General features: G+C 40.2%; 2 protein-coding genes across 3 annotated transcripts; both read left to right on the top strand.

Annotated features, from left to right (window-relative positions):
• The first annotated feature begins 1390 nt into the window (after nucleotides 1-1390).
• LOC124465565 lies at nucleotides 1391-3543 on the top strand. Of its 2 annotated transcripts, XM_047017428.1 has the most exons (3): nucleotides 1490-1558; nucleotides 1800-2057; nucleotides 2566-3543. In XM_047017428.1, exons 1-3 carry the CDS (start codon nucleotides 1545-1547, stop codon nucleotides 3455-3457), a joined length of 1164 nt encoding a protein of 387 aa, XP_046873384.1. In that variant the 5' UTR covers nucleotides 1490-1544; the 3' UTR covers nucleotides 3458-3543. The 2 variants fall into 2 exon arrangements, with proteins under 2 accessions (XP_046873383.1, XP_046873384.1); XM_047017427.1 differs by having other exon boundaries at nucleotides 1391-2057.
• Nucleotides 3544-9026: 5483 nt separating this feature from the next.
• LOC124465559 lies at nucleotides 9027-13532 on the top strand. Its single transcript, XM_047017420.1, has 11 exons — nucleotides 9027-9050; nucleotides 9610-9845; nucleotides 10039-10154; nucleotides 10348-10496; nucleotides 10621-10818; nucleotides 11150-11227; nucleotides 11601-11854; nucleotides 12013-12141; nucleotides 12561-12701; nucleotides 12961-13075; nucleotides 13312-13532. Exons 3-11 carry the CDS (start codon nucleotides 10081-10083, stop codon nucleotides 13530-13532), a joined length of 1359 nt encoding a protein of 452 aa, XP_046873376.1. The 5' UTR covers nucleotides 9027-9050; nucleotides 9610-9845; nucleotides 10039-10080.
• The last annotated feature ends 218 nt before the right edge of the window (nucleotides 13533-13750 follow it).

Below are 13750 nucleotides of genomic sequence, written 5' to 3'. Positions count from 1 at the left end.
AAAAACCTGAGGGCAGAGAATTACAGAAATTAAGCTAGAATCCACACCTCAAACAAGTTAACCTAGATGCAAAACTGTACGTCCAATCAAAAAAATATGAATATTTTCAGAGACCCAAGACTCTGCCGAAACCAGAGATATTCTTTATGTCTGTGCAGTCAGAAATAGACTCTACTTGCAGTTTCGAAAACGTGTTCCTTTTAGTTTCCTGGTGTGTGTTTGTTTGGTTGCCACGGCAATGGAGCAGCTGTGCTCGCTAACAAGCTGGGCAGAGAATAACCAACATTTACCTAGCATCCACACCTCAAACAAGTTAACCTAGACGCAAAACTATACGTCCATTCCAAACAATATGGATATTGTCCGAGACCCAAGACTCTGCCGTAACCAGAGATGTCCTTTATATGTCTGTGAGTGTGCCACTCTGCTGGCTGCTCAATCATAAAAATCAAGAAGGAGCTACATTTTTCATGTATTTAAAACTGTCACGAATCAAAATTGGCTGAATATTTGAAAAAGATTAATCATTTGGGAATAGCTGAATGTCTTGTGAACATTTTAAAGGCTGAATGGTGTCTCTAGCTGAAAGTATGCTGAAGCGGTTAAGTTTGAAAGAGGAGGAAGCTTTTTAATGATTTGAAAGGATTTACCATTACTTTTAATGGGAGAATAATTTGCACAAAAACCTTAATTTTTTAAAAAGTGTAAAAGTGAGAAATACCAAAAGTCATAGCCATCATCTCCTGAAGGAGCCAAACGTTTTGATACAAAAATTGTAAGAATCGGTGAAAGTATGCAGGACTAGTTAAAGGCCAAAAAACGGCGGAAGAACTGAGAAGTTGAAAAACAATTGTGAGAATACAATAAATATATATGTGAGATAACAATGGTTTGTGCTCGCCGAAGGCAAGCACACCCCAATTAAGAACCCCCTTTGAAACAAGCGAACCCCCTTTAAAACAAGCGAACCCCCTTTGAAACAAGCTACTGTAAAAACGTTGTCACTGGCAGTGTTTCAGATGGAATTGCGATTCAAACAGTACCGTTTTCTAACTGAAAATATGCCCCCCAAAACGTAAATAAGTTTTACATGGCAAATTCAAAAGAAGTTTGCTAGAGGCAAGCTAGCTGCTGTTGCTAGCCACACTTCACTGATGGTTTGAAAGCGCCGGAAATTAGAACTTTTTTTTTTTGACATAACTAATTAAGTTTAGCCATAGCTGTGGCATTTAAGACAGTACTGCACACTGCCAGTGTGCAACCTGAGTCTGACTCTGAGGCCAAAGTCAAAACTAGACGCGGTCTCACTCAAATTCTAAGTTTTACACAAATCCAAAAAATATGTTGACCCGCTGGCTGTACCTATATGCCACGGTGAGCTGACGTACTTCCGCCCAAAACTCTGTCACCACGTTTACTTCCGCTGCAATGGCATCCATCGTCGATATTGATTGTCCAAAGCTAGTCAAGAGAAAAGAATCAACGAAAAAGTTCAGATATCAGCGACAATCTGGTACCACTGCCGAACACTGTTGTGTGCCTTTATGCCAGAACTCAAGTAAGTACAACGGTGTGCTTAGTTTTTTTACCTTTCCTGTGGATGAGGAGCTCAGACGCAAATGGGTAGTCGTCATCCGCAGGGGTCACTTTGTTATTACACCTCACACCCGGGTGTGTAGTCGGCATTTTAAAGAGGAGGATATACGAGAGCCTACATCAGAGAACGGGCGGCGATTACTTAAAAAGGGAGCTGTTCCAGCATTATTTCAGTGGAACAACTTCTCCCTTCCCCCTCCAAGACCGGGTGTCTGGGAGAGAAGACCGAGACCGCCACCTAAGGAGAGCCTTCCAGAAAGCGCAGACGCATTAGGCCAAGAGGACCATGACTACGCCGTGGGTCCCGATCCCGCATTTGTGGACCTGGTGCTTGAGGAAAATGCAGCTCTTCAAGAGGAAACCCGCCAGCTGAGACAGCAGGTCGAGAGACTTACGTTGACGCAGAGGTTCGGCATCCACCGTTTCGCTTCCTCGGACAAAGACATCCGTTTTTTCACCAGGTAAGGCAACTTCAGCCTATTAACTCAGTGCCAAGGAAATGTCTCTAATGTTACCTAGATTGTAGAGGACAGTGTATTGGGTACGTGGCTATGTGTAGCCTAAAAATAAGTGTTGGGTAAGCTACTTGGAAAATGTAGTGAGCTAAGCTACCAGTAAATGTAGCAAGCTAAGTCTCCATGTGATGTCGATTTAACCTGTAGCGTGTATCGAGCTACTTTTGTTGTGCTTGTTAGCTTTGAAGTAGCTCGCTACATGAGAAGCTACAGGTTGAATCGACATCACATGGACAGTCGACATGCCAACATTGTGTTACTGTTCAAACGTCATGCCAGGTGAATTCTTCTGTGGTTAATATCAGGATAATGTCTACCGGTACCTGCAATGTTAGTGAAATTCATGACAAAAGATAGTTGGGAATGCATCACATTGTTTACAACTTAATAAAGGTGTATAACTTTAAAATGGGAATATCTACAAGATGCACACATCTCTATTCTGTTTCCCTAGGTTTGCATCACATGATCTGCTCATGCGTTTCTGGGCCTTGATCGAACCTTCTCTGCCATCAATGACGAGTGTAAGGCAAGCTCAGAGAGGCACACTCACTGAGGCAAACGCTACCATCCACTCCCTTCAGCCCATCGATGAGCTGTTCCTATTTCTCAATTACCTGGCCCTTGGCTCCAAGCAGCGGGATCTTGCTGACCGGTACGAAGTCCATCAGTCCACAGTCAGTCGGATCATCACATCATGGAGCAACTTCTTACATGCAGTGCTTGGCTCGGTGAGGATTTGGATACCCCAGGAGCAGATCCAGGAACATTTGCCAGCAGATTTCAAGGACTACCCTGACACTAATGTCATCCTTGACTGCACGGAGTTGAGGTGTCAGTGCCCATCTTCCCCGCTCCTCCAGAGTGAGGTATTTTCCAGTTACAAGTCCCACTGCACTCTGAAAGGACTCATTAGGATTGCCCCACATGGGGCAATAACATTCATATCTGGACTGTACGCCGGGTCAATCAGCGACAAACAGATCACACGTGAATGTGGTGTGCTTAAACTCCTGAAACCTGGGATGGCTGCCATGGTAGACAGAGGTTTTCTCATTGATGACATTGCACCGTGCAAAGTTTACAGACCAGCATTCCTGTCCGGCAGGTCTCAGATGTCAGCTTGTGATGTTAGGGAGACCCAGGCCATTGCACGTCTCAGGGTCCATGTTGAGCGTTTAATTCGGCGGGTAAAGGAGCACAAATTCTTTGACTCAGTAATACCCCTTCGGCTTTTTGGAAGCATTAATCAAATTTACACCGTGGCCTGTCTCCTCACAAATTATGAGAACGGGCCTCTTGAAAAGCATGGGCTAAGTAAGTGCTTATATTTGCTTTTATTGTAAATATCTTTGTATAGTGTGCTGATATGTACCAAGGAGTTCATTTAATTTCCTTCATTACATACATACATACATACATACATACATACATACATACATACATACATACATACATACATACATACATACATACATACATACATACATACATTTAGTCATTTTAGCAGACGCTCTTATCCAGAGCGAAACTAATCAGACAAGTAAATACTGAGAAAGACATTAAAAAAGAAAAAGTCAACCTTCTCCTTAATGACGTTTGTTGTTTCATTATCACGGGTAATCCTTTGTATAAACATGTCCTCTTGTGTGTACACAACAAAATTACACCAATGACATCCAGAAATTAACATTTGGCCCTGGACTTGCCAAAAGTAAGGATGTGTTTTTCTGAGTTTGTGTTTCCCCCCGCTGCTCATAATATATGGGCAGTCCACATAGCTAGCTACATTCGGGCATTTTATTTCAACAAGACCAAACACAGGTTCTCCATTTGGATCGAAGACAATCCCATCAGGGGATGCACCCATCCATGGGGCATCAGGGTGGATAAGGAACCCACATTGGTAGTGGTTGACTTCTCTTACCCTACAGTATTCCTCAATGGCTGTGGGTTCGAGGTCCAACCCCCTCCTTAGGTCTGCTGTCTGATGGGTAGGTCTAAGTAATCTCCTGGCCAGATTTTCAGCAGAGCTACATGCCCTGGTGTGGCAGACCTCACGGAACTTGGTTGAGGTGATGCGGGACCGCCTAAGCTGGTGCCACTCTGCACATGAACTCTGTTCTTTCGTAGCTTCTTCAATTTTGTGGGCTGTCTCCATAGATGTTTCAAGGGATGCCATGTGATGGTGTTGTTGTAGGGTGTATGTGAAAGAACAGGTAGAGGGCCCAAGCCTGTAATGACAGAGTGGCAGCTGTGGGGGAGATGGGGCATCTGAGTCTGGTTCTGGGCACTGCCTTGGTTGGCATTTGATAAGACAGTACGCTGCCCTCTTGAACAGGCCCAAACAAAGAGTCGACCAGCGGCACGTCACGGGAGATGGCCATAGTTGTGATCATGGGTGCCAGATAAGCAGGGAGGTCCTGGTATATAACGCCAACATTCAAACAAGAAGGTTCAGGCAGAGGTGATGTTACTCCTTTATACAGGTTACTCCTGTGAAAAAAGGGCAAAACAACACAAAGGTGAGTTGTTATTGTTATTATTTAAATTCTTATAAAACCAAAGCGATTGTGATTCAAGTTTGATACAGTAACAATACAAACCTTATGCCTTCCATCAGTCTTCTTTCCCTTGGTCGGGCTGACAGGATCACCATGTCGTTGACTGGACCTGGTTTAATACCCTGCAGAAAGAATTTTTTTTTTATTAGGTAAACAAACTATACAGACCAGCACAGAGATAAAACTGTATTGTGAAGTTTAACAAGTTACCATGCTTCTTGGTTTGTGCCACCTCTGTTCTGTCTCTGTGCAGCTGTGCACTGGTGGGACAGAGGTGAGCTTTTGCTGCGAGTACTGAGCAGTCTGATATAGGACAGCTGCTATATGGTTGCATAGGACAGTACCGGCCACACAAGAACACTGGCAGCTGTGGAGCTCTACAGGGTGTGAATCCTTCAGCACAATCTGTTACAATGCACATGTGTTAAGACAAAAAATAATACTGCATTTGCAACACATTACAGGTGCAGTGAGCATAAAGAGATGTGTAAGCAAATAAAGTGGAGTATTCAGCTGACAGACCCCTATAATTCTCAAGCCCCTGGTTCTATAAATACCAAAAACTGTTTAAAAAAACGTATTGGATAAATCTGACTGTCAACAAACATATACATGCTTATCATGTCTTTGTTAAGAGTACTCAGCCTTACACATCATCTAGCATTACTGACTGCACCATGTATACAATCTTTAAAACACAGGGTTTCCCGCAGCACTTTGCAGTTAAGGCGGCCGCCTTAACAACACACGCCTGCCGCATTGACTATGTTGTCAAAAACTACGTTGTCTAATTTATTATTAGCGATATTTGCCGTGTTTCCGCCAGTTTTCTCCGCCAGTTTTCTCCCTTTCATTCCAACGGCAGTCTCCCTTTCTCTAGAGAACTTCGTTTTAGAGAACTTTCTCTAGAGAACTTCGTCCCCCCGTCCATCAGCAAATCTCACCCTACCACCTTGACTTTCTGCGGGAAACCATGAAACAGTTTGAGAACTTTAAAGTTTAAGAACATAACTTATATTGAGATGAGAAGTGAGGTGTTAAGCGTAAAAAAGTCAATTTAGCCTGTCTAGTCTACTTAATGGGTCGTATCCTAACACTGTCCATATTTCAAGATTACCCTCACTTCATTCATTCAAGATAAGAGTAAGGTAAGTAAGAATAATTGACATATACATAGTGATATTGTTGGGAGATCCAGGAGTGAGCGGGTGAAAAATGTTGTTGTTGTTGTTGCCATTGTTGTTGCGTTGACAGCGAGACAGGAAGTGAACGCGGTGGCTGGGACCGTGGAGCGGAAGTACGTGGCATATAGGCAATTGACCCCTCGTACAAAATTGAGAAAGAAGAGGAAACAGAAAGGATTTGTTTGGTTCACTTTCGCGTGACTAGGTTGAGTAAGACGTGAATGATATTCGTTATAAGTAATAAATACAGGACATAACAAATATCATATTAGCTAGAACATTGTCGTTATTGTCCACATATTTTATACAGTAGGCCCTATCCTAGCCCAATGCCAATTTCAAACTTAGGCTCCATAATAAGTTGTAGCATTTCTTACCAAGGACCTTTTGAGTTACACAAGTAGTTTAGGGCAGCATTAATAAAATAATGATAAAACTGATGATTACAATAGGTACCCATAAATCTAGCAAGCTAACGTAAATTAGAGACAAGTTTATGTCTCTGTTAGCTTAATTTACCACCGCAACCCATCGATCGAATTTCACCAAATGCATGCTTTGATTACAGTTTGCACCCGTCATCCTCTTCTACATACCCAATTTCTGCATCCAACTATTCTTCTTTTGTTCCTTTTAGTATCAGAAAGTAAAAAAAAAAAGTGCTCGGAATAATCCTGCCATTGACACAGTAATTGCCTACTTTCTCATCCGAAAACAACCTGTCTCTGATCTGGATTTCCTTGAATGTTATGGAAGCAAATCGTGACCAAAATTCAAATGAAAATGCATTTCCAGAAATGCATTTTCATTTTAAGAATGTGGCTGCATTATTTGACTCATAAATCAAATTAGTATTCAATCATCCTATTTGCATTTTCATTTTCTTCTTTAAGACTGCTCATTCTTTCCCTTAATTAAAATGAAAACGAAAAAGACATTTGATATTTAATTTTCAAAATATGCCCCAGCAAATAGATACCAAAATTCAATTTGAAATGTAAAATTTGAAAATGAAAATGCATTTCCAGAAATGCATTTTCATTTTAAGAACGTGGCTGCAAAATCGTGACCACAATTCAAATTCAAATGCATTTCCAGAAATACATTTTCATTTTCAAGAACGTGGCTGCAAAATCGTGACCACAATTCAAATTCAAATGCATTTCCAGAAATGCATTCTCATTTTAAGAACGTGGCTGCAAAATCGTGACCATAATTCAAATTCAAATGTATTACCAGAAACGCATTTTCATTTTAAGAATGTGGCTGCATTATTTGCAGTGTTTCCCACAGATTAGAAAACTATATGTGGCGGGGGGGGGGTCGAAATAATTCACTAAATCAACAACAACAAACAAATAATTTCTGCATATGCAGGTAGTGACGCTGCATACAGGGTGCTAAATAACTATTTAACTGGTCGGCTCCATGACGCCGGGTAAGTAGCTAGCTCTTGAAACTTCTCACCAAAAGAACGAAGGGGAACCTTCGATTAAGACGTGTCCGTCGGTACCTAGCGAAAAGTAGCCTCAACTTTCCTAGACCTTTAGCTACGGCACTAATGCTGAAGGCTCTCTGATGTAGCTGTCGGTCTCACTAGAACGGCGTATGCATTGTTGCTAACGTGTGCTGACGTAGTGACTGTGTGTGTATGTGAGAAAGACGCGTGCGTGAAAGAGACGGAGGGAGAGCAGGGAAAGGAAATGCAGCTGAACGAATACGCTGCGTGTTTTTACCTAAATAGCGATAAAAAAAATGTTTTACGAAACGCAATGTGTGGCGGCCGGTGTTGATTCTGTGGCGCACCGCCACAAATTAGTCTATGTGTGGGAAACACTGATTTGACTCATAAATCAAATTAGTAATCAATCATCCTATTTGCATTAGCATTTTCTTCCTCAAGACTGCACATGTTATGCCATAATCAAAAAGAAAACTGAGCGGACATTGCATTTTCATTTTCATGTTCTACCAGCAAAGAACTGCCCATAATTCGAAAACGAAAATGCATTCTGAGCGGCGCAGCAGAGTGACGTCAGTAGCCGCTCTTATTCAGCTCCCTGCTGACCGAGCTACCCATCTTGTTCGGTAGGGGGCGGTGTGCACATACGCATTGCATTACATGGCAAATTTCCCGGGAAATTTATTGAATTGCCGGGTCTTTAGAGGACGCATCACCGAGTGAGCAACTTCATGTCAAAAAATGACTAAAACAGTGCCAGAGCTACTGAGGGAGGCCACTGCTGCTTTGGAAAATCATCAAGTTCCTTCTTCCAACACATCCGTGGCAACACCAAATGCTCACTAAGTTCCTTCTTCCAACACATCAGTGGCAACACCACATGCTCCTGAGCGCCGTAACAATGCTCGAGGTAAGATTTTAGCAAGAAAAGCTAGGGCCTAGCAAAATAACATGCATTTGTCAGATCGATTTATTATGATGTCATTACAACGAGATACACTGTTGTTGAGTGTTAGGGCCTGCCAGACAAGCATCAGTGTTTTTTTTGTTAACTGAAGTTACAGTTACAGTAGATTAGCAAGTTCACAGTAATCCATTTATCAATTTACTTAAATGTCAACAACAGCAAGTCTGACATAAGTGTGTAATAAGCCTGGAGGCCATTACTAACAAGCTGCAGTCAACAAAGACCCTTGTAAACTTGTATACGTTTCATAGGTATATTGCACTACTATTAATTCAGCATGATCTTGATCGTGATAGAAAATAAATTACATCATGCCATCTTGTGTTCTGCATTAAACATTTAAGCAAAAAAATATCCATTGATCAAAGGAATTGTTGGACTGTATGTTTATCTCACCATTTATGTTTGTATGTTTATATATAACTACACTTTATCCTTATTTTATTTTTTCATTCCGTTTCTTCTTTTTAACATACATTAACATACATTCAAAATACAGTTAAATTCAGTTCAATTTATCTTCTGCTCTTCCCTCCATATTTCTTCCAGCTGAGGTTTTGAGGTTGTTCAGTCCTTACCCTGCACGAGGTGTACAACGGAAGTCAACCTCACCAGCCACCATGACCAAAAATTTAAAAAAGACCACATACACTCACATTTTCTGCTGCCTGGCTAAAAGAAAGGACAGTGATATCCCAACCCCAGCAGCAAAAAGAGCACTTGAAAGGGCAGGTTTAGGGGAAAGGAAAATCACATTCCCAGGTAGGTCTACAAGCATGTATTGAATAATACCTGACTGAAAAAAGAGGTTTTATTTACCCAAAAAATGCTAAAGAAAAATGTTTTACAAAGATATAATAAAGGTTTGGGCACATAAAAGAGGTCAACCTAACAGAACATAACGCAAGAAATACAAGCTCAATATAAAGTGAGTTAACTGAACAAACTAACAATGTAACTGCCCAACAAAAGACAAAACAGACCTACTGAACTGGACACAAAAGGACATAAAACAAAACGCATGTGTATTGCCTTATGTCTGTGATGTGCCATGTGCTTGAAACAAAGTAAACTAAATTAAGACAAAATGAACTAAATGTAGAAAGAAATTAAATTGTAAGTGCAGAGAGTTATTCTCATTTAGACCAGTTGTGAGGCCACAGGTGTGGCCATCAGTCAGTAAGACCAATGCCTCAGCTGTGATACTTAAAATATCAAAGATTGGTCAGCTAGCAAATTTTAAGGCACCATGATGTTGTAATAAAGCTCAAATGTTTACATTTTACCCCCAAACTGTTTATAATACTTTTTTTTTTCTCAGATAAAAACTGTGGTGCATCTGACTTTTCCGATCACCTAGAGTTGAACTTTCCACAACTAAAGCACTGTGGTGGGTTTCAACTCCTGCGGAGCCGGGGCTCTACAAGGTCTAAGGTCTTGGAAATCATTCCTTGCCCACAAAATGGGTATACTCCAGAGGGCCTGTGCAACAAAGAACTTGGAGTGGGGCAAGCTGTGCTTTACATAAGGCCACTCCAAAAAGATATTGACCTGCAGGTAGTATTATGTATTTCTAGTAGTATGTAGTATTTGATTCTCTGGAGTATGATAGAATATTGGCACGGAAATCCCCAGCCAGTAACCCTCACAACTGAAATATGTCTGTACAAAATCCACCAAGCTCTAATGTAAAGAAAGACGTTTGATTGCGTGATGCATATTTATGTTACTATTGTCTCATTTATGCTAGGATCCTCCCAGTGTGACCCTCACTCCTCAAACAACTGGACCAATGGTGGAATGTGTCTACTGTGCAGAGATATTTAGCTTCTCTGAGATTCAAGGCCACATTGACTGTTGTGAGAAGTGAGACATATTTCTTGTTTATACATGAATCTACATGGTGTAAATTGTGAAGTCCTACGACATTTTATTTTCCTAAAACATCAGTTGACACAAAAATGTTGTTTTGGTGTTTTATTAGTGTCTCACACACTGAACTGTTATTGATGTTTTAGATTTCTTCAGTGTATTAACAATTTCCTGCTATCATTCCAAGAAAAAATAATTCAGATTCAACTGCTGAAGAAACCCTTGAGAATACCCAGTCAGGAAGCTCAGAAGAGGTCCAGGCAGGAACCTCAGCTGCTGCTAGCTCATCAAGCAACCAAAATCCACGTGAAGAAAATCAAAGTAGCAGCTCTGAAGGTGCAACTGTCTTATTGTTTATAACCATATACAGTTAATGAATAAAAGTACTGATATTTATGTTGTCCTTACAAAATAGAAGGAACTTTTAGCTGCTGTGCACTTATAACTAAGTGATTTTTAGAGTGGACAACAGAGCCTGATGTTTACGAGGCAGCCAACATGTTTCGACGTCACTTGCTCAACAATGCTGAACTCAAGCCAGGGTTGGTTGCCAGGCTTGATCTCAGATCCACTGAGGAAGATCGTGAAAGAGAGATTCTAACTTTCTACAAAAAAACAGGAATTGACTGGGCAAGCCCATTTTCTGTTATACTGACTGGTAGGTATCTTTCATTAAATGAGTTTAACTGCAAAATTTGTAATAAGAACAGTGATTACAACTTGAAACTGAAGTAAATCTTTTAACTAGCTGAATAGGCTTTATGCCCTGCTCCACTACTTCCTTAGATTAAAACAGCTCCTTTATTTCCTGTCTTACATTACATGCCAAATTGATTAATCCAGATGTGCCTTACCGCAGCAGTCACAATAACCATGATCAGGCACACCTTCAGGAAGTAGTTAAGCAGGAAATACAAATCTATTGAAATTGACCCTTACACATTCCTATTAAGTCTACAGAGTACGTCCTTGTATTTCAGGTGATGCAGCTATTGGAGATGGTGTAAAACGGCACTTCCTGTCTATGGTGATGGAAAAAATCCAGTTTGGTTTCGACCTTGTCTTCGGTGAGTTTAACAGTTTATTGTATTGTTTGTAAAAAAAAAAAAGCATACAAGTTCAAACAGACTCAAACTCAAACAGAAGTAGTGGGGTTGGATTAATTGGCTCTGACTAGGTGGCCCCTTTTTGGATTTGGAAAGGTTGGTCTCCAAAATTGATCTCAAATTGACATCTGAGGGCGTATTGTGTGTATTCTTTAACGGAAAATTGTCTTCTCTCATGTCTGGTATTTTGACTCACCATAATCTGTTTGTGTGACACTGTATATCATTATCAGAGCTAGATATTTCCTTGAACTGCGATTGAAAAACCTCAGGATAATGCTACTGTCTCACCAGAAAACAGCTTTTTTTTTCTTTCTTTTTTTCTAACTCTCAGAGAACACTACCAGAACTCTTCTGTTCAATGGGACAGGCGATCACAAGGTCCCATCCACTTCCAAAGCCCTGATAGATGGAGACCTTTTCCGAGTAGCTGGACGTGCCATAGGACATTCTTTTATTCATGGAGGTCCTCGATTCACTGGACTGAGTCCAGCAATGTTGCAGCTAATTGTTGGAAGTAACGAGGAGTTTGTGGCACCTGAGGTTGCTGACCGCCCTGATACAGATGTTGTTGATGTAGTGTCTGTAGTAAGTGTCACTTGAAGTTGTTTTATTGTCATGACCCTTTTTGTTTTATTCATTTGAATTGATTATTCCTATGCTATCATGCAAATATGTTTACTTCGTATTTAACATAGCATAGACCATAAAAGTGATATACCATTGCCTTACTTTATTAATTGCAGCTTGATAGTCAGAGAAAACTGACCCCACAGGAACGATGCGAGGTGAACAACTTAGCCTTCAGCTGGGATCTTCCTCCCATCAATAATAACAACAGGAGGTGGTTGGCACAGAAAATCCTACAGCATGCGGTATATGAATAATTATAAATGAAATTAAGTACTTTTTCTCTTTTTTTCTTATTTATTCTATTATTTTTGTTATTTTTATTTATTTCTTTGCTTCTATTATTATCATTATAACTGAAATATCCACATATATATACAAGCACTTATAAATACAGAGTACACGCACACTTACACAAACTCACACACACACATACAGCATACACAAAATCCCCCCATTAGTTAGGCTACCTTCTTGTCTGGATTTACATCTTTGATTTTTAAAAACTTTTTATTGGGTAAAAAACATTAAAAGTAGTCCAACCCCAAATAATTATGCTAAGTATGTTGTAAAACAAACAGATTCACTAGTGTAATAATGTCTTTTTTTCACCAACAACTGTATCTAAATTATACTTAAACGTATTGATAATTTATTTTTGTAGGTCGTTGAACGGAGAAGAACACAAATGAAGCAGCTCCGTAGGGGGCTGAAAGAGAGCGGTGTTGTCACGATGATCAAAGAGCGTCCGGCCCTAGCCAAGGTCCTTTTCCCAAGATCAGCAGAACAAGTGATGGACTCACAGGTAATTAGCTTCTCATAAGAAACTGCTGACTGTTTACATACATATCATTATGGTTATTGTCATTGTAATTATACAACAAATAAGGCTTTAAGTGTAACATTTTGGAGTTCTATCATTCAGGTAACAAGCCTCCATTTTTATATACAATTAAGGTTGCCTTTTCTACCTGTACTTTTCTAAATGTGAAATTTGCAAAGTAGCTCTACTCTGTTGATATACCCTTTAATTGATAGTCTTTGAAAATGTTTTTACTTCTTAGACCATCTTGAAAAGGATCATCTGGCCAATGCCAGATAGTGAGGATGAGGATGACCACAGCAACGTGGAGGAGACATGCCTGGTCACAGGCTTTTTGAGAGACTACATTGAAAAAGGTCAGATTATACATGTTAAAACAGATTGGATTCGGAACACTGTTCATATCCTAGAGCTGTTGCTAATTATTCACATTGAGTCCATATTTATGGAAACATGTTGGTGAAAAATAAGATTTTGCAAACAATGTTTTATTTTACTACAGAAAGTGCACTTTTTAAAAAAATCACTCTACAGTGAAGAAGTGACTAATTATGTTCGGGTAAACTTCAAAAAGGTATGACTGTCTTTGTAGGGTCTTCTCAGGAACTACACCTACTACTGAAGTTTTGGACAGGTTGGAGTATACCTCCCCAGCACCTTTATGTTGAAGTATCTCCGGAAATTACTCTGCCAGTTGCCTCAACCTGCCTCACAACGCTGAAACTCTCACTGAAGTGCCAAAGTTACCAGGCATTCGAAGAAAACCTGGAAGCATCTATGAGATCTACAGAGTTCGGGTTTGGACTGATCTGAGAAACTGTCTTTAAAAGCAGAGGTAGGCAGTAAGAGAAGCCTAACTCCCACATTTTCACACCTGGTTTGTAGTGTTTGTAAATTTTAGTGATGCTTCTCTTTATTTTTCAACAGTTTGTAAAAAGATAGTTCTATGCTCATGTTGAATATATTTGTAGTCAATCATACAGAAGTACCTCCATAAGGAACTATCCCCTTAAACCGTTTAATAATGTTTA

Source organism: Hypomesus transpacificus, unplaced genomic scaffold (genome assembly GCF_021917145.1).
Source record: "Hypomesus transpacificus isolate Combined female unplaced genomic scaffold, fHypTra1 scaffold_60, whole genome shotgun sequence".
Lineage (NCBI taxonomy): Eukaryota > Metazoa > Chordata > Actinopteri > Osmeriformes > Osmeridae > Hypomesus > Hypomesus transpacificus.
Note: the sequence above shows the minus strand (reverse complement) of the source record. Positions and strands in the feature narration are given on the sequence as shown.

What these genes read in the sequence shown, in the direction of transcription:
- LOC124465565 (XM_047017427.1), top strand. Translation starts at nt 1,429, where the DNA reads ATGGCATCCATCGTCGATATTGATTGTCCAAAGCTAGTCAAGAGAAAA. An exon ending in GACATCCGTTTTTTCACCAG is followed by an intron (nt 2,058 to 2,565) that starts GTAAGGCAACTT and finishes CTGTTTCCCTAG; the next exon opens with GTTTGCATCACATGATCTGC.
- LOC124465559 (XM_047017420.1), top strand. Translation starts at nt 10,081, where the DNA reads ATGGTGGAATGTGTCTACTGTGCAGAGATATTTAGCTTCTCTGAGATT. An exon ending in AGAAAATCCTACAGCATGCG is followed by an intron (nt 12,142 to 12,560) that starts GTATATGAATAA and finishes TTATTTTTGTAG; the next exon opens with GTCGTTGAACGGAGAAGAAC. An exon ending in GAGAGACTACATTGAAAAAG is followed by an intron (nt 13,076 to 13,311) that starts GTCAGATTATAC and finishes CTGTCTTTGTAG; the next exon opens with GGTCTTCTCAGGAACTACAC.